Source organism: Xenopus laevis, chromosome 4S, assembly GCF_017654675.1.
Source record: "Xenopus laevis strain J_2021 chromosome 4S, Xenopus_laevis_v10.1, whole genome shotgun sequence".
Taxonomy (NCBI): domain Eukaryota; kingdom Metazoa; phylum Chordata; class Amphibia; order Anura; family Pipidae; genus Xenopus; species Xenopus laevis.
In genome coordinates, this window is record NC_054378.1 from 33,890,968 (window position 1) to 33,912,473 (window position 21,506).

At 36.5% G+C, this 21,506-nt stretch overlaps 1 protein-coding gene across 1 annotated transcript in view; it reads right to left on the minus strand.

The window, feature by feature from the left end:
• Positions 1–1,326: 1,326 nt before the first annotated feature.
• The window catches only part of cdyl2.S (chromodomain protein Y like 2 S homeolog), a 44,685-nt gene continuing 24,505 nt past the window's right edge, over positions 1,327–21,506 (minus strand). Inside the window, exons 3-7 of the mRNA XM_018260470.2 lie at positions 20,254–20,471; positions 14,370–14,542; positions 10,238–10,448; positions 9,473–9,616; positions 1,327–3,143 (exon numbers count right to left, since the gene is read on the minus strand). Coding sequence (XP_018115959.1) covers positions 2,985–3,143; positions 9,473–9,616; positions 10,238–10,448; positions 14,370–14,542; positions 20,254–20,471 — 905 coding nt within the window. The 3' untranslated portion in view covers positions 1,327–2,984. The remainder of the gene's footprint in view (positions 3,144–9,472; positions 9,617–10,237; positions 10,449–14,369; positions 14,543–20,253; positions 20,472–21,506) is intronic.

Consider the following 21,506-nt stretch of genomic DNA (forward strand, 5'->3'; position numbering starts at 1 on the left):
GGGCTCCTTGCAACAGTGATTTGAGTTTGCTCATCTGATATGACTTTTTCTTTTGGCTCGGTCCTACTTTACATTTATATGACATAGGAACAGCATTACGTTCAATAAACAAAGCCAAATAATCCTGGGATGCACAGAAAAGCATAATGGTTACGGTCTTATATGGCATATGTAAAAAGAGGGAAAAAATGCTTTTTTTATGGGTTTGAGTTTTAGGCAAATTTACCTAAATACAACTAAAACATTGAACACATATTCTTTGAAATAAATGGGAGGGCAGCTTGATGTATGCAGCAGTTTGTATGAAATGATGCCCTGACAGCTAATTGTGTTTTTTTAAAAAAATTTTTATAAATGTATCTTTTTTTTAACTCAAACTATGAGTTATTTATCAAGGGATAGTGAATCATAGTTTGTGCAGGAAAAAACACAAGAATATAGAAAATGTCCTACTTCATCTCCTGCTTCAGGACTAAACAAATAATCATTTGATCCTAAATCCCATTTCTGTTGCCCATGGTGCCAACATTAAAGGGGTGTTAATAAGCTTTATTTTTCAATGCAAATGATATGTAGTACAGCACTTGCACTTTGCTAAAACATGGGGTCTGCCAGTTGCAGGAGATGTTTCACTTAATGGTTATTCAATTTCTGCATAATTAGTGAATATCTATACTCTTGAATTGTAAAAATAGTGTAAAAATAAAAACTGGGTAAATAGAGAGGCTGTGCAATATAAGAATAAAATGTTTCTAATATAGTTAGTTAGCCGCAAATGTAATGTAGAAAGCCCCGGGACCCTAACTATATTAGAAACATTTTTTATTTTGCACAGCCTATCTATTTACCTAGTATATTCACAGATGCACACAATAAAAACTGTGTGATTCACAAACTATTGGAGTGCAGGTTCTTTTGAAAGAAAACTACATGTTGATTTAACCCTGCACCCACAACTATCGAAGGGAAATCCAGAATCTGAATGCGGCTGCTGATATAACCACCGAAAAATTCGGTTTTCCATACAATGTAACAATACAAGTGTTTTTTCACTACAAGACCCCCAGTGCTGTTTGTTATGAATTTTATTCCGGGCACAGGGGCAGCTCTCTGTGCGTGTGTGTGTGTGTGTGTGTGTATATATATATATATATATACAGGGTATATATATATATATATATATATATATATATATATATATATATATATATATATATATATACACACACACACACACACACACACATATAGCAGGTAAATACATTGTTATTAATGATAAATCTAAACTATAACTATTTTACAACAAAATAAAAATTGCACAGTCAATTGTTTATGAACCATTTCAAGGCTTATATTTTTGACACATTTCAAGGTTTGTATTGTATTCTAGTCAAGGTGCTGTTATAACGGGGCAATTCCAGAACATAAATTTAACATTTTATAAACAAAGAAGGCTGCTACACCATCCACATAGCCCCACAGTACATTGGTGTATTGACTGCCATTGTTCCCAGAGGTTAAACCTCCTGAAATCACCCATCACCACTTGGCAAGTACAGCAAACACTATTGCTGACAGGCAGCCTGGTATATGCCAGTTTGTACCCCAAGAAGAGAATTCACCATTATCAGCTACAGTCAGCAGCAACAGTCTATTTCAGGAGGGTTAACTGCTGTTGTACAGCACTCATTATGTTAGATGCCTTACTAGTACATTATGTAGCTGATGTCCGTAACTGCTTACCCCACATTGCTAAGAAGTACAGGTAAACATAAACAAATAGCAAATATGGAATTAGAGAGCCATAACACAATATGGGAAATAAATGCATTTACCAAAATCATAATGGTAATATAAAATCCCCACTACAGAGACATAGACCAAAAGCCATTTCATTAGTTTGATTTTTTATCTGAAATGCTAAATGCAATGTTAAAGGCAATGTTTTGTGCCTTGAATTCATTCAGTTGCTATTAGCTACAGATCAGGCTAACACAAACACTATTATATCATTTTGAATGAAACCACTGCAAAACCCCAGTTGGATATTACCTACTCTGCTACAATATCAGGAGACTCTGAAATAAAATAATTTGGAATAAAAAAAAAAACAAAAAACAGATAAATCACTGCAGCATGCTTATCATTTTAAGTACTTCATATCAAAATTGTCCTTTTTTGATTATCTGATCCCTTTCACATTGCAAAAATAACTATTTCTCAAAATCTGAGAAAAAACAGGTTCCAAAATGCCAAATTCAAGTTTTCCCCTTGCATAAAAGGTAATTCTTGATTTTGGACATCAGCATTTTTCAGGCTAGGTATTGCTTTCACATTTAGAAGGCGCACGTGTCCTCAATTCCTGCATTTCAAAAAAATAACAATGCACAACAATGCATCCAAGAGATGTTTGTAGTCTATGATTGACGTACATAAGACCACCAACCATTTTCTCCAAATGCTCAGTACAAAACTGAAATAAATTAGTTGGCATAGCTTATTTACAGAAAAATAACGTCAAAACACCTGTTTGGTTTCTCCATGAAGAATATCAACATAGTATATACACAAACCACTTTAGTACAAGACACAAAGCAATAATTAAAAAAAATAGAAACAAAGTGCAGTTCTCACATTATTACTTCGAATGGATTTCGAGCTGGAACTGCATCATTAGCAATGCAGTCTTCTTAGACCAAGTTAAATGATTTGGTATACATGGCAAATATATAAGAAATTGTCAAAGTGCTTTCTATCAAATGGAATGTAAGAATGAAAGTTACAGAAGTCAGTACATAGTACATTATATAGCCTATACCAGCGTTTCATCATAAAAAAACTAATTGGAAGCAGTAATAACAAGTCTGTGGAATACCTCATTGCATATTTTTGGGCATATAAAGACACTGTCCTGTCCCAAACAACTATCAAGGTAGCCAGAGATTTGAAGGTAGAATTGAAACCACAGTATTAACAGAACATAATCAGACTTCGTAAATCTTGTCTTGAAGGTAGCTGAATAAGGAGTCTAGGCCTTTGGGTGAGCTCCATAGCTGCTTGAGCATCTGGCACTCTCGCTCATTAACATCTTCCAATACAGACTTCAGAAAACTTCTGACTAGGCATTTAGATTCTTCTAGAACCTGCAGAGACACAGTGATACGATTAAAAGAAGAATATGTTCAACCAAAAACCAAAATCCATTAAGTAACTTCGTTAACTGAAAATTAAATAAGACAATGCAGTTGAAATGTAGATATGAGTAAATTCCTCCTGAATGTATTTACAGTTTATACACTATCTATGCAAAGAACCACATAGCCTTAATGCAAACTGTATAACTGCATCATCAATCATTCATTTGAGACCTTGGTCCACCTACATGGTTCAAGATTTTTATTGGAAATTCCCTATATAAGCCCCAGCAGTGTTAACACAAATTAACCATATCGCCTCAAAAAATTATTTTAATCAGTGTTTTGTCTAATACTACATTTCATCCATTTCCATCACAATTTCATTGGTTTTTATATTGTAAAAAATGTATAATATTCTCAAAAGATCAATTATTTCTACTCAGATCATTGCATTTAGTGATTGTTAATAATCTTCTAATACTGTTACCCTGTAACGTAAAAGCAACTTTTTATTTCAGCTTGTTCAAGAACCCACTAGAAATGATTCTCTTTGGATCTTGTAATAACTAATAATACCAAACTCATCTTTAGCATTTGTGTGAGTAAGCATTTAGGGAATAGTGATCATGGACATGGCTCCTTTTAGATTATGTTGCAGATGCAACTCTATAAGTGAGTAACTAAAAAACAAAATTTAAGACATGCAAAATTTGACAGCTAAGGGCTTCTCTGCAACATATTAACTGGGATATTATTTTCACAGGGTTAAACACAGAACAAAAAATGGGACGTCTTTAAAATGCTGCTTAATAAATATACATGTTGGTATATTCCCCTTGTAGAAAAAAAAATAAAATGTGGTCAATTGAGTGTTGGTGTTGAGGTGGGTAAGAAAAGACGTGCTTTTAAGTTAGCCGGGACAGCCGAAACGTTTATCAGGTACAAGGAGGCCAATAAATCATGCAAAAAAGCTCAAATTGATATGGAAAAGGGTATTGCAGCAAGCAGTAAAAATAATCCAAAATTATTTTAAAAATATGTAAAACAGTAAAAACTGGAAGCAGGAAGGGATAGGACCCTTAACATCAGAGGGGGGGGAGCTGGTTGATGAGACCAGAAAAAAGCAGAGATTCAGAAAGGTTATTTTTGGTCTGTATACACAAATGAGGAACCAATTAATCAATTAATGAAGGTTTCCTTCCTTATAGTCCCAATTCTAGTAATACAACTAATGATGCATGGTTCACACACAAGGAAATTCAAAAAAGACTGGGAACGAATGGTATTCATCCCATGGTATTATTATTATTATTGTAGAACAAAAGCTGGCTCTCGCACACCCAGTGTAAAATGCGAAGTCTGGTGCTCAGTGGTAGAGGTTCGGCCACCTCACAATTGAATCAATAGAGAAGACAAAGGCTTGACAAAGGGGCGTGACCCCGAAACGTTGCTCACTTCCGCATTAAACGTGCAAGGGGTTCCTTGCTTGCAGCAGCCTGTGTGCCGTGGATTTCTTCTCTATTATTATTAACATGTATTTATACAGTGCCAACATATTTCACAATGCTGTACTTAGTGAGCTTAGCTCTGTGATTGCCAAACCTCTTTACTTAATTTTTCAGGATTCATGGAGGTCTGACATGGTGCATAGAGACTGGTGAATTGCTAATGTGGTGCCACTATTCAAAAAGGGATCCCGTGCTCAGCCTCGCAACTTTAAGCCAGGTAGTCTGACATCAGTGGTAGGAAAGCTTTTCGAAGGAGTATTAAGGGATACGATACTTGACTTTATTGCAAATCATAATACTATGAGTTTGTGGCAGCATGGTTTTATATGGAATAGATCTTGCCAGAATTTAATTTCTTTTTATGAGAAGGTGAGCGGGGAGGTTGATTCTGGGATGGCAGTGAATGTGATGTACTTAGTCATTTCTAAAGCATTTGATGTGTGCCACACAGAAGGTTACTGGTTAAATTAAGGAAAGTTGGCCTGGAACATAGTATTTGTACCTAGAGAGAGAAATAGCTAAAAGATACTGTACATTACAAAGAGTGGGGGTAAATGGAACATTTTCTAATTTAGACCAGCAGTGTAAGTGGAGTACCACAAGTCTCTGTACTCGATCCTTTGCTTTTCAACTCATAGGCTTCAGAACCGGGGGGGCCACAGGGGCCGTCGCCCCCCCAGAATTTTCCTCCTCCAGTTTGAAACCATTTTTTAAATAAAAAAAAATATTATTTTTTTTTTTTACAGTTTTTTTTTGCCTTTTTTCTTTTAAGCCGGTGCGTGTCTGGGCTGTCTCCCTTACCTGGCCTCTCCACTTCGATTTTGCACCACCCCCTAGAAACCGGTAGTGGAAGTGCCCAGCGACAGAAAGGAAGCCCCGCCTTTTGCACGGCTACTGTCCGGAAGAGAAGCAAGCATCGCGTTGGTGCCTGTGAGTAAGCTGGTGCGTATCTGGGCTGGCTCCCTTACCCAGCCAGTCCACTTTCATTTTGCACAACCCCCTCCAAGCCGGTAAAGGTGAAGTGGCCAGCGAATGAAAGGAAGCTCCGCCTGCCGCACAGCTGCAGTCCGGAAGAGAAGCGAGCATCGTGTTAGCGCCTGTCAGGAGTAAGGAGTACATAGGAATGCACGGATAGGCCTGCACATGCGTTCCATACAGTGCAAATAGAGCGCAGTATCCAAAGTTGTCTCTGTGCAGCGCAAATCGGCAAAATGCAGCTTCGTCTCTCATCCCTCTCATGCATCTTACAGTACAATACTCGTCATTGCATGTGATTATTTTAATGGTAAATAATGCTATCTAAAGAAAAATCCCTTATATATTTGTGAAACGTGAAGATGCATACATCATCCATTGTAACAGATATATCTTATACCTGGAATCTGATATACACGTATTGGCACAATTTAAATGGAAATACTGTGCTAAGGTCTCAATCCCTGGCCCTAACTTATTATAAATGTATTATAATGTAATCGCAGGCGACAGGAATAAAAGGAACAGCAGACAACTAGAACCGTGTTTACCCCAGGCAAATCTATGTCAAGGAATCTACAGCAAATCTATTTTAATAGCTTTATGCATTTCTTAATGGTGTGGTTCACCTTTAAGTTCACTTTCAGTATGTTATAGAATGGCCAATTCTAAGCAACTTTTCAATTGGTCTTCCTTATTTATTTTTTATAGTTTTTTAATTATTTGCCTTTTTCTTCTGTCTCTTTCCAACTTCCAAAGGGGGGTCACTGACCCCATTTAAAAAGCAAATGCTCTGTAAGGCTACAAATGTATTGATACTACTTTTTAAGTACTACATTTTCCATTCTCTCTTATTCATATTCTAGTCTATTATTCAAATCAATGCATTGTTGCTAGGGTAATTTGAACCCTAGCGACCAGATTGAATTTGCAAACTGGAGAGCTGCTGAATAAAAAGCTAAATAACTCAAAAAACATAAATAATAAAAGATGTAAACTAATTGCAAATTGTCTCAGAATACTATTCTGTACATCATACTAAAAGTATTCTCAAAAGTGAACAACCCCTTTAACACCCATTGGTGAGGGTGAGTGGCTGATCATTGCCAATTTGTCAATGTGCTCATCTACTTTTCTCTTCTCCTTCTATGGGTTCTGTGGGGTATTTATACATAGAGTTGCCCCTTTGCCATCCTGATATGGGTTCTGGGGAGTTTATACATGGAATTGCCATGGTACCATCCTGTCATGAATTCTGGGGGTATTTATACATGGAATTGCACTGTGCCATCCTACTATGAATTCTGGGGTTATTTATACATGGAATTGCCCCTTTGCCATCCTATGAATTCTGGGGGTTTTATACATGGAATTGCCATGGTGCTATCCTGCCATGAATTCTGGGGGCATTTATACATGGAATTGCCACTGTGACATCTTGATATAAGTTCTGGGGTTATTTATATTTGGAATTGCCACTGTCCCAACTTGATATAAATGCTGGGGGTATTTATACATGGAATTGCCATTCTACTATGAATTCTGGGGTTATTTATAAATGAAATTGCAATTATGCTGTGAATTCTGGGGGATTTATAAATTAAGTTGCCATTCTGCTATGAGATCTAGGGGTATTTATACATGGAATTTCTACTGTGCCATCCTGCTTTCTGGGTGGGGGGTATACAGAAAATACAGGGTTAAAGATCTTAGTACAAAGTTAATCCAGAAAATGGTCTAATTGCATCTTGGAGTCAGGAAGACATTTTTTGAAGCAAATTGGATAAGCTTTAGAAGGGGCTGTTCTCCTTCCTTTGTATCGGCTAGAAGTTAGACAGGTTTTAAAAAGGCTAGACGTGTCTTTTTTCAACCTAAATTACTATGTTTATATATAATTATTATGCTGATGCTGTGGGATTGGAAAATATATACAACTGCCCCATAATAATATAACATTGCTGTCTGACTAGCAGAAAAGGTATCCATGTAGTGAGAGATTTTTCACATTACTAATGCAGTCACTTCATGGCTTTCCCTCCTACAGGTTACACACTGCTCCAGGCCTACAGTTCCTCATACCTTGCATTTTGGCAGAGCAATAGAGTGAGGCAGTGCATGGGGAGGTGCTAGAACTTGGGAGAGTGCCTGTGCTCACTGATTCTTACTATATAATGCATTCTTGTACTTTTTTATTATGCTTGGCCTGTCAGTATTCTCTATATCTTACTGCTTGTGTGGCCGTTGTCCATTGTTCTATATGTATGTATTTGGTGTGCCAGTGCCTCGGCTTGTGGTGCCTTCTCTATATTATGTTCTTGGGAGATCAGTACCTACTGCTCCTTTATGTCTTTTTAGTACCCCGTAGTCTCTGCATGTAATGTACTTTAGGTGCCAGAATCTTTTTCCCCCTTTACCCCATAATGTGCTTGTAGTGCAGCATTCACAGCTCTCAGTTAAAATTGTACATGTGGTGTTATTATCCCCTTCCTGCAGTGCCAGACTTTAAGCAAATTTTGCCCCCACTGCTATGGTTTGATTTTCCTGAAAATTCAGTGAAAGCACACAGGAAAGGGGATGGAGTCCAAAAGGAGTGATCAAAAATGGGCGTGGCCAAATTTTTGCCACCGCGCTACGCGCAGCACATTTGCCCTTCATCCTGGCCACCCCTGTCAAAACCATCTTCTGCTGCCTATGTTTCAACTTGTTATTAATGACCCGGAGGTGGGCATTGAAAGTACTGTTTCTATTTTTGCCGATGATACAAAATTGTGCATAACTATTGATTCCATGCAGGATGCAGCCACTTTGCAGAGTGATTTGACTAAATTGAAAACTGGGCAGCAAACTGGAAAATGAGGTTCAATGTTAATAAATGCAAGGTTATGCACTGTGGCAGAAATAATATAAAGGCAAGTTATGTACTACATGGCAGTGTGTTGGAGTTTCCTTAACTAAGAAGAATCTAGGTGTTTTTGTAGATAACAAATTGTCTTATTCTGGGCAGTGTCATTCTGTGGCCACCAACGCAAATAAAGTTCTGTCTTGCATAAAAAAAGGCCATAAACACAAGGGATGAAAACATAATTTTGCCTCTTTATAGGTCCCTGGTAAGGCCTCACTTGGAGTATGCAGTGCAGTTTTGGGCCTCAGTCCTTAGGAGGGATACAAATAACTGGAGAGAGTGCAGAGACATGCAACTAAACTAGTTAGGGGGATGGAAGACAAATTACGAGGGTAGACTGTCAAGGTTGTGGTTGTTTTCTCTGGAAAAAACAACGTTTGCGAGGGGTACATCATTAGACTTTACAAGTACATTGTACATAGACAAATAGCAGGGGACCATAAAGAGGATATCCGCAACAGAGGCCACCCCTTCAGACTAGAGAAAAATAACTTCACACTTAGGACCGTGAGGTTGTGGAATGCACTGCGGGGTGATGTTGTAATGGCTGATTCTGTTGAAGCTGAATGCTTTTAAGAGTGGCTTGGATGATTTCTTGGACAAATATAATCCAAGGTCATTGCGATACTAAAATCAATAGTTAGTATCGATACGGGTATATATAGTTTATGTGAGTGTATAGAGGGGTCAGTGTGAGTGTGTGTGCATGTATGGATGCTGGGCTTCATTTGGAGGGGTTGAACTAAGAATTGTCACAGGCCAATCCAATACAATGACTGTCATCATTTGATCCAATTCTAGTACAGAGCACTGCAGTAAACACACCCGCACAAATATGAAATTGTAATGCACACCAAATATTGCTTTCAAAATGTTTAACTGTCACATTTTATTAATGTACTATTCAACACTTGCATAATATGCACAACTGTGGCTTATTGAATACTTACCACCCCACTGCATGCAGCCATTTCTTTGACCCGCAACATCACCTCTTGACTAAAAGTTGTGGGCCAAAACACCTGCGACACAAGTCCTCTGCTGCAGGCTTCTTGTGCAGTGAGCTTCCGTCCACAAAATAACATTTCATTTGCCTAAAAGGAAATATTAACATGATATGTTTCTACCACTCAAATAAAAATATAAAAATCACTTAAACAATAAACTGTTCATTGGATGCGGATACTTTTAAGAGAAATGCACAAAAAAAGTGTTTGGTGAAAACTCTCAGTGGTGCGTTAAATGAACAGATGTATTTGGGGATGAAATATAAATGAAGCAGTTTGACTGGGGTATAAGAAAGTAGTCTCTAACATTAATGTGCTTTTAAACAGACAAAGAGGGAACCCAATTTGGTTAAGTACTTCCTAGATGAGATGATCTTAACACTAATGACTGGGATGACATGATTATACAATAAGGGGTAATACTTACACCCACGAGACATAATCATATAGGTCTTATCCCAAACAAACTTTCGTTAATTTTCCGAGTTCTCCAACACCACATTCTTGTCTTCAGGGATTACGACATATTAGTCTATATTGGGACTTCATTCAAACATGCTTTGCCTTTACTATCATCAGGACCCCAGAAGTGTGCTTTCTGCCTTTACATGTAACCCACGTCCCCACCCCAAACTCTATTCCATCCGGTCTCTTCCTTACTTTATCTAATCTCTTTCCATTTTTATTATAGAGCCAATTAAAGCTTACCAGAGCGACACCTAGAATCTGAGGATATGTGTATGATGAACAGCCAGCAGGGGTCAAGCGGATGGTGGCATATGGTGTTTGAAACCAGGCTTTCTCACTCGCCCAAACAATATCACATAGCGGTAAAATAGATGCCCCTAGGCCAAGTGCAGGACCATTGATAGCAACCACAATGGGCTTCTTGAACTGGATAAAGGCCTTGACAAAGTCCCTTAAATGAAGAAAACATATTATCTGTTTGATCAATTGACATGCTACTTATTATCTTCTCAAATGTAAGTTCATTTTACCACATCAGCAAGACAATAAGGATTACAAATAAAACTGAATAAATTATTTGATTGCCCCTCATCATGCTGCTGCTACAAGATTCCCTCTGGAATTTAGAGATGATAGCAGGGGTTGTGACCAACAATAGGGCATATCATGATAACACCAACAGTCCTCAGTATCAATTTCAACTTAGTTGCTGTAGTCAAATTCACTGGGAGGATTCCAATGTTTTAGGGACTCCGAGTGAAAATAATCACTTATCTTAGACCCTGAGCAAAACTGGAGAAATTAATTACATGGAGACACCTATCCTATATCCATCCAACCAGCTGACAGGAAAGAAGGCCAGCAGAGAGTGAGAGGAAGTGCTGAAATGCAAAGCAGAAAGAAAGGAGTGATACTCCAACCACCAAATGTATATTCTTCACATATCCATATTGGAAAGAGCAACCCTCGACCAAACAACCAACCTAAACACACATAACTGGTTTCCCAACTTTTGGTTCCAAGTATGATTTGTCTAGCCCTGCTGTCTCATAGCACAACTGCATGTGTTTGTGGCTATAGGGAAATACATACACAAAGGCCCACCAAGTAAAGGAAGAGAGTTCATTTAAAAGACCTTGTACTGAAAATACTGTTTCACTATTGTTTTAATAAAATGAAATCTATGTTTTGTTATTTCTTGAACTAGAAAAGCAAGAGAGGCAAACTGAAACTTCTCAATGTTTGGTCTTTGATAGGCAGATAATTACTAGAGCACTAGAGCACAGTTAAAGGAATTGTTCAGTGTCAAAATAAAAACTGGGTAAATAGATAGGCTGTGCAAAATAAAAAATGTTTCTAATATAGTTAGTTAGCCAAAAATATAATGTATAAAGGCTGGAGTGACTGGATGTGTAACATAATAGCTAGAACACTACTTCCTGCTTTTCAGCTCTCTTGGTTTACACCGACTGGTTACCCTGGTTACCAGGCAGAAACCAATCAGAGACTAGAGGAGGGGGGCACATCTATTTACAAAGTTTTTATTTTCACACTGAACTGTTCTTTTAAGACCCCTGCATAATAGACTTCTGCTAACAAAACAGTGGGGAAGGGAGGTGGTTGCATATTGGTAATGTATTTATCTACCTACCAAGAATGAAACTTGGAACAGCTTCAGTTTCCCTGTTTGCCCTGTTTAGCTAAAAAAAATTAAACGAAAATGATACTTTTCACAATTAAAACAATAGGTAAAAAAAATATGTTCTACACAAGCCCTATTCATTGAACTCATGTTAACAAAAGGGGTATATTAAAGTGATACTGACACTAAACAAATTATTTTCAAAATATTAATCTACATTAAAAGTTGCCTATAGGTCATGTTGATAATTTTTCGCCGATAGTTCTGCTTTTGTAAGTAATTGTCACTTGAAGTTCCTAAACCTGACTGTCCCTTCTTAACCTGTCGGTAAGAGTTTCTAATGTTAATAAACTACTGCTGCACAAATATGGCAGCCCCCTCATAGAGGAACAGGGTAGTAAGAAAGGTAATGTAAAAGCATCAGGCAAATACTTATAAGGCAAAATTATAAGGCGCATTCAAAGACAATGTTTGAATGTGTCAGAACAGTTTAAAGATATTGTACTTCTGTAACAAATACATCCAACATTTTTAGCAAAGACTGAATTTTTCCACAGTATTTTAATACTCTGTCTGTACTATCTTTTTACCAAACCCATGAAAACTCTACGGAATATGCTAGTGCTTTATAAAAAAATGTAATAATGGAGCTCTCTGTATGATTTCCTTTGCTGAATAATGAATGCAGCCTGGAGATATGAGAAGCAGGGAGCAGATTATTGACAGTGCCAAGTGGGAACTCATATTTAATGTGTCTCTGTGAAAATACATGAAATAAATACAATACAAAACATTTGTTGTATCAATGGCCTGCTGATCCGAAAATGAGAGCTAATGCATAATAAGCACGATGCATTCCATGGCCTCAAACAGTTAAACTGCACCTAGACATTTAACTTTTTGTAAAAAGTGGAGACAATTTAAAAAAAATTACATATTCCTATGAATTCTTCTATACAGTAAATAATGAAGTTTTCAGTCTTTCTGAGAAATGCACTTGTATATTGCAATGTTATGGTTTTTTGATGTTATTTTGAGCAGAGAACTAAAAAATAACATATAATAAAGAAAACAAATAAATAAAAAGAAGCAGAAACATAGCACCTTTTCAATTTACATGTTCTCTTTGTAATCTAGTAAAATAAGCATAATTATTCAGCCAACCATCTGTACATCAGGTTACAGGTGTCTGCATAAATCATAGGTTCAGATCTTATTCTACAGGCATGGAAATAGTTATCCGGAAAGCTCAGGATTTGAAGTTTTCTGGATAAGGGATTTGAGGGATACAACTTCTGTATGTCTCCTCATTGAGGCCCCTGGATCTTTTTAATTTCTGGATACTGCCTAAAAAGTGATCATTACAACTTTATTTTTTTAAGATCAGTCAAAAGAGATACATGAGAACAAGTAACCAATGAAACAGGCATATGTGCTGCAGAAAAGTGTTGATGCTATATTCAAGGAAATACAAAATACTTTCAAAATTGTGCAAGAGCCACATAACTGGGAATATCGATTTATTAATTCTGCATTAACTCATTCACCATCAGCAGAATTTTATACTTCATTTACATTTACTGACAATTATTCAATATTTTGTGCTTTTTCAGGCATTTCCTAAGAGGACTTTTTGTCTAGGAAAACAATACAATTTTTTTCAGGGCAACTTATGCTTTATAAAAATTACCTATTTTTCAGAATATAAAGAAACATTTCAGAAATATATTTTATTATATGCTCGAAATTACAATTTATTTGTAAACCCCTATGTTTCTCAATTGAGTAAATACCAAATACAGTCACATCTATATTTTATGTATGCCTGTTTTACATTTTTCCCAGATTTAATTTTTTTTTCAGTCTCTTCATTTTCAAATGCATTTTAATTTCCTGATTTTAAGTATGTTTTCTCATACTTTACATTATAATTTTGCACCATTTTCTTTAAAAACGTTCCCCATGCGAATAAGTTATGTTTTTTTTTCTTGTAGTTTACACTGTTTTTACAGAAAAGCCTTATTTCACTTATCCCCATTTTTCCAGATTTTACATTTCTTCCGATCGGCATTTGATGGTATGCATCATTTTATGATAGACTTAAAAACCCCAAACGTAATGGCTGTCACTTCAAAAGCTGCAATGGGCAAGACTCATTTCAGTGAGAACGTAATCTCATGGTTTATCACATGAAAACTCAAGATCAAGATTCAGTTTGAGGATAATAAAACTTTGTAAAATGTAAAATGGGGATAAGTGAAATAAGGCTCATTTCAGTGAGAACGTTATCTCATGGACTTTGTATTGTATTGTTTTGTCTAGGAAAACAATACATTGTTTTTTTTTCAGGGCAACCTATGCTTTATAAAAATTACCTATTTTTCAGAATATAAAGAAACATTTCAGAAATATATCCTCAGTTTGAGGATAATAAAACTTTTCTCCAATTCTGTTCAAGTTTTTTTCCCCTATAGACTTCAAGTTCTTTGAGTTTTCATATTTACTTCCTCCTCCACCAGAAATGTGTAAAGTATGGAAGGGTAAGGCATGCTTCATTCCTGTTACACTAGGAGAGACTAACTATAATTTATTCCTTCCCCTACTATTGTTACTGCAGATTTTAGCTGGAACTATAGTAAGATAACCCAATAAAATGTAAAGAATATGCAAAACACATGTTAGAACCACAATTTTACTAGCATTGATAAAATATGAACTTAGATAGGATACCTTATAGCCTCTGCAATTCTTGAGCTCTCTTTTCTCCTGTCTGCAGATAATCTTCCGATAAGATATGAATAATCTAATCCACTACAGAATACAGTGCCGACAGCGCTAAGTAGCAATAGCTTGCTGTCATCTGATGAAGCATTGCACAGAGCCCTTTGGATTTCCTTCATGATCTGAGAAATAAAATATTTACATAATAGTTACATAATGAATTTAAGGTTAAAAGGAGTCAACATCCATCAAGTTCAGCCATTCAGTGTATCCTTTAATATCAATTACCTGTCTTAGGGGGAAAAAGAAAGTAATTTTAATTTTTGAGGCATATGTCAAAGTTGAGAGAGAATCACAGATAGAACAGCTGTAGTTTTTTGGTAAATTGTTAAATTATTTGGTAAAAAAAAATCATAAATCTTGACTTTCTGCAATTTTTGAGCAATTTACCAAAAACAAAACACAGATGATAAGGTCGTCAAGTTTTAATCTTTCGTTTTCCTATTAAAACCAATACAGGTATGGGACCTGTTATCCAGAATGCAAGGGACCTGGGTTTTTTCAGAAAAGCGGTCTTTCTATAATCTGGATATCCATATCTTAAGTCTACTAAATACACAAACATTAAAGGGATCCTGTCATCGGAAAACATGTTTTTTTCAAAACGCATCAGTTAATAGTTCTACTCCAGCAGAATTCTGCACTGAAATCCATTTCTAAAACGAGCAAACAGATTTTTTTGTATTCAATTTTTAAATCTGACATGGGGCTAGACATTTTGTCAATTTCCCAGCTGCCCCTGGTCATGTGACTTGTGCCTGCACTTTAGGAGAGAAATGCTTTCTGGAAGGCTGCTGTTTTTCCTTCTCAATGTAACTGAATGTGTCTCAGTGGGACATGGGTTTTTACTATTGAGTGTTGTGCTTAGATCTACCAGGCAGCTGTTATCTTGTGTTAGGGAGCTGTTATCTGGTTACCTTCCCATTGTTCTTTTGTTTGGCTGCTGGGGGGGGAAAAGGGAGGGGGTGATATCACTCCAACTTGCAGTACAGCAGTAAAGAGTGAATGAAGTTTATCAGAGCACAAGTCACATGACTTGGGGCAGCTGGGAAGTTGACAATATGTCTAGCCCCATGTCAGATTTCAAAATTGAATATAAAAAAATCTGTTCGCTCTTTAGATAAATGAATTTCAGTGCAGAATTCTGCTGGAGCAGCACTATTAACTGATTCATTTAGATTTTTTTTTTCCCATGACAGTATCCCTTTAAATAACCCATTAGGATTGTTTTGCCTCCAGTAATGATTAATTATATCTTAGTTGAGATCAAATACTGTTTAATTATTACTAAAAAAAATGTTATTTTATTTAAATGGAGTCTATGTGAGATGGCCTTCCTGTAATTCAGAGCTTTCTGGATAACTGGTTTCTAGATAATGAATCCCAATACCTGTACTGTTTTAAAAAAAATAAAAAAAAACCACAGGTGTATCACTTCTCAGCAAGCTGTTTTGCTAACATAGGAGGTTTTATTTTAGCACAATTCTAATCCAGGGCCTGGACACGTTTATTCTCATTTTAAGGCAAATTGGAGAGGTATCAGGTGGGCTTTTCCCACGTCCTCTGGATCAGTTAGAAGTAAACGCAGTTTACAAACGCTTCAAACTTCATGGACATGTTTTCTTTCTTCCTTGTTCACTATGTGCATAATATAAGCGTAAAAGTCTACAACAAGATCTAACACGAGGCACAAGGTCACAGACAAACTTCAAAGAACTAATATGCTTATATTTTAAAGTAAAGGATATATATTAAAATAAAAAACTATATCTTCACAAGTAAACAAATGTATTCATTGTACCACACTCCCAAATGCGTGGGCATCTACTCAGATAGTTTAAGTGTGCCAAACACCATTGTTTGTGATGCAACAGTATAAACCGATCTTTCTGTAATACTGCATATGTAATAAACTATTTCTGAAACATGGATATACTATTTGAAGCACAGATAAATATTTATATTTGGAAGTCAGTTAAATTCTTAACATTTATGCCTTGCTTTAGGATAATATAGAAACTAAAGTACAGAAAGATTTCAAAAAAATTAATTTTATTTATGGGTCAATGTTTTATTTAATCATCCCTGTATCATAACTATACTACATTATAGTAATACATTATATACAGTCATATGAAAATGTTTTGGAACCCCTCTTAATTCTTTGGAGTTTTGTTTTTCATTGGCTGAGCTTTCAAAGTAGCAACTTCCTTTTAATATATAACATGCCTTATGGAAACAGTAGTATTTCAGCAGTGACAAAGTTTATTGGATTAACAGAAAATATGCATTATGCATCATAACAAAATTAGACAGGTGCATACATATATATTACATCAATACTTAGTTGAGCCTCCTTTTGCACATGTAACAACCTTTTAGACGCATCCTATAACCTTTGATGAGTGTCTGGATTCTGGATGGCAGTATTTTTGACCATTTGTCCATATAAAATATCTCCTGTTCAGTTAAATTTGATGGCTGCCGAGCATGGACAGTCCGCTTCAAATCATCCCATAGATTTTCGTTGATATTCAAGTCAGGGGACTGTGAGGACCATTCCAGAATATTGTACTTCTCCCTCTGCATAAATGCCTTTGTAGATTTCCAAGTGTGTTTAGGGCCATTGTCTTGTTTGAATATCCAACCCCTGTGTAACTTCAACTTTGTGACTGATGTTTGAACATTATCCTGAAGAATCTGTTAAAATTGGGTTGAATTCATCTGACCCTCGACTTTAACAAGGGCCCCAGTCCCTGAACTAGCTACACAGCCCCACAGCATGATGGAACCTCCACCAAATTTGACAGTAGGTAGCAAGTGTTTTTCTTGGAATGTGGTGTTCTTCTTCCGCCATGCAGAGCGCTTTTTTTTGTTATGACCAAATAACTCAATTTTGTCTCATCAGTCCAAAGCACTTTGTTCCAAAATGACTGTGGCTTGTCTAAATGAGCTTTTGCATACAACAAGTGACTCTGTTTGTGGTGTGAGTGCAGGGCTTCTTTCTCATCAACCTGCCATACAGATGTTCTTTGTGCAAATTGCGCTGAATTGTAGAACGATGTACAATTCTGCAGCAATATATTTTTGCAGTTCTTTGGAGGTGATCTTTGGGTTGTCTGTAACCATTCTTACAATCCTCCGTATATGCCGCTCCTGTATTTTTCTTGGCCTGCCAGACCTGGGTTTTACAGCATCTGTGCCTGTGGATTTCCATTTCCTGATTACATTCCTTACAGTTGAAACTGACAGTTTAAACCTCTGAGATAGCTTTTTGCAGCCTTCCCCTAAACCATGATACTGAACAATCTTTTCTTTCAGATCTTTTGACCAACTTACAATTGGCCACCATAAATACATTTTCTTATGAGTGGACACACATGCCTATGAGGTTCAAGGTTTAACAAGCTAATCCAACCAATCTGGTGTTGCCAGTAATCAGAATTGAGCAGTTTCATGCACTCAAATTAGCAAATTCACAAGGGTACCCAATTTTTTGCACAGACAGTTTTTCACATGTGATTTAATTTCATACAACTAAATACTGCTTCGCTAAAAAGCTTTGTTCAGCCTTGGGGCGCAATCCAGAGGCAAAATTCCATAGGTGCGGGACAGAGGGAGCAGACTTTTTACATATGGCCTGGAGCTGTCCCCCAGTAGCCAAATTCTTGGCTGAGGTTCTCAAACTTCTAGATGACAAATTGGATTTCCCAAGGATACTTACACCACAGGTGTGTATATTGGGAATTATAGATGACATAATAACTACAAGCCATGCCAGAACTAGATATAGAACCCTCTTATATTATGCCAGGAAAATAATTTCTATGATGTGGATGGGCCTTAAACCCCCTACAGTGCAAACCTGGATGACACTAGTAAATCAAAATCTGCCACTCATTAAGTTCACCTTGCTGGCTAGAGGCTCACAAAAGAAATTTGATAAAATATGGAGTCCGTGGTGGGAGGCGGGGCTAGGAGGTTGTGGTTCTCTTACATAACTTACGATTTTTGGAAAATGTGATATACATACCCAAGAGAACCGAAGTCTATGACAATTTAACCCTAATATTTGGGTCTGAATAAGTAATTGCTTCTGATTTAGAGACAATAAACTATCAGCCAAAGTATTGGGATATAACATCAATACAATGTTAAATGCTTAAATACTTGTCATGAAATTGTCCCTAATAACATGGAATCGATATGGCATGTTTTGTTTTATGTTTGTTTTATGTTGTTGAAAATAATAAAAAGTTTCATCTTTAAAATAAAAAAATACTATTTTGTTTTCAAAGACATTGCTAAAGATTGATAAAATAAACCCAAGAGGGCACTTGGTTGTCACAGAAACATCACTTCTCTATAAAGGTGATACATATATTTAACCAAGCTCCCAAGTGGAACACCCCCCCCTAGACCCAAAGGTATCATGTCATTATACAAATGCTCCAGAGATTCCTCACTAGCTTTTAAATTGCTATACTAGTGCTATTTTGGGTTGTAATATCACTATACTGTTATCCCTGATACTCTGGTTGTACTGCTGAAAATCCATAGTATACAATACAGTTTATTAAAGGGGCGGTAAAACCCCCTATTAACATGAGAACAATTAATAGGAATTTTGATTAACTTGTATTCATATTTTATTCATCAAAATAGAGTATGATTGTTATTTCTTGAGTTAAACAGAGCAAATAGGGATGCTGTAGTGACTTCAAATTTGCTTCTTGCAAGGGATATAATTAAAACCAGAAGTCCATTATATAGAGGGATAGTGTGAACATTAAAGGAAAACTATACCCCCAAAATGAATACTTAAGCAACATATAGTTAATATCAAATTGAATGACATATTAAAGAATCTTACCAAACTGGAATATATATTTACATAAATATTGCCCTTTTACATCTCTTGCCTTGAACCACCATTTTGTGACTCTATCTGTGCTGCCTCAGAGATCACCTGACCAGAAATACTACAACTCTAACTGTAACAGGAAGAAGTGAGGAAGCAAAAGGCAGAACTCTGTCTGTTAATTGGCTCATGTGACCTTACATGTGGTTTGTATGTGTGCACAGTGAATCTTACGATCTCAAGGGGCGGCCCTTATTTTTTAAAATGGCAATTTTCTATTTATGATTACCCAATGGCACATACTACTAAAAAAGTATATTATTATTATAATGGTTCATTTACATGAAGCAGGGTTTTACACATGAGCTGTTTTACTCAGGATCTTTTAATAGAGACCTACATTGTTTGGGGGGTATAGTTTTCCTTTAAGGATCTATCTACCTAGCCTGGACCAAACATGGAGAATGTTCAGTTTGCCTGCTTTCCTTTTTAGCTAAAAAAATAACAAAAAACGTCATTCATTTCTTCATGAATAAAACATAGACAAAAAATATGTTCAGCACACGTCCTACTCAAACTCAAGGTTCAACTGGTTACTCTGCCTCAATTATAGTTTTAAATTTAATTCAAGGTAGTCCAGAGGCATCACCGTATTGTTTGTAGGGTAGGCACTCAAAGAGCAAATCCTCTAGGCAGTTGTAGTGTAAAAATATTTATTGAAGTATGGGTTACAGCCTTAGGCGTTTCGTGTTCTCACAACACTTAATCATAGGCTACTGGTGAGTTACACAAACAGGATATTTAAACTGTACAATCGCCATTTGTACTCAACCAGAGGGTAACACACAAATTTATAATCCTTCTAAATGGCCAAAGGTTAAAAAAATTGGGATAGGTTTTCATTTTAGAACTTCCCACATATAAAAATATAGGATAACTGATACATGTACACACAACATATAGAGTTCTTACATCAGGTGTTAATGCATTGTTGTCTGATGTTTGACTGGACAAAAGAATGTGCGTAAAACCATCTTCTTTCCTCACCACAATGTCCCGGAAGCGACAGTTGCTTTCATTCTGGCGGACACTGTATCTTAATCTTTTATCAAACACACAGTCTTTTTCCACATCTAGCTTTTTCTTAACTTGGCTGTGGGGATTCAATTCACCATTTGTCAAGCTTTCTCCTAGAGAAATGGATGAAACAGATGGAATTTGAGTGTAACAATTTTGCATTGGAACCAAAAATGTGAAACCATCTTGATAAAAGCTTAATAAAGAATTGGCCAAGATATCATGCATAATTTTCATCAGTGTGTTAATAGTAACATTATAGTAGTTTTACACTAAAGTACTGAGGAACAATTGTATTTTTTTTGTATATGATATGGCCAAATAAAACAAATGTGTATAATTGGAATGCACTCTGAACAGCATTCAGCCAAATACCAACCCTCAACAAAATATTTGTCTGAATACCAATCTGAATTCAAACCCTCATTTTTATATTTAAATATGAGAAACCAGGGCCGGAACTAGGGGTAGGCAGAAGAGGCACGTGCCTAGGGTGCAAAACTTGGGGGGCGCCGGCACGTACCTCATATGCAGCCTACTCCTAGTTCAGCAAGTGTTTCTGCAGTCGGTTGCGTGCGGTAGCCCGTGCCCTCGGCTGCACATGCGCACCCACAGTAGCGCATGGTAGCGCCCACAGTTGCGCACATCCGTGCATGCATCCTTGGTTGCATACACCCACAGCGGGAGGCAAAGTGGCTGGCCTGGGCCTGTGAGAAACATCTTTAAATGTTTTTTAAATGTTACACAAAAATGTTCAAAACCTACATAAAGTGTTAGGATGTGTCCAAAGTCCCAACCAAATCCTGAATTTGGTGCATCCCTAGTATATAATGGAAAAAGATGGGCATTGTTATAGACCTACAAATTTTGATAATGATGAAGCAATTCAAATTAAGGCAGATTTATCAAAATGTGAGATTACAACTCACCGGAGAAAAACTCACTTTCTATTCATTCCTATGGGATTTTTAAAAGTGTATTTATCAAATAGTGAACTGCATTGATAACTATGATTCTAAAAAAACCCATAGTAATAAATAGTGAGTGAGTGAGTTTTTCTGTGGTGAGTTCTAATTTCACATTTACATAAAGCTGCCCTTAATCTCCACTTCTCCTGGGTAAATAAGCCATACTTTTTTTTTGCCAAA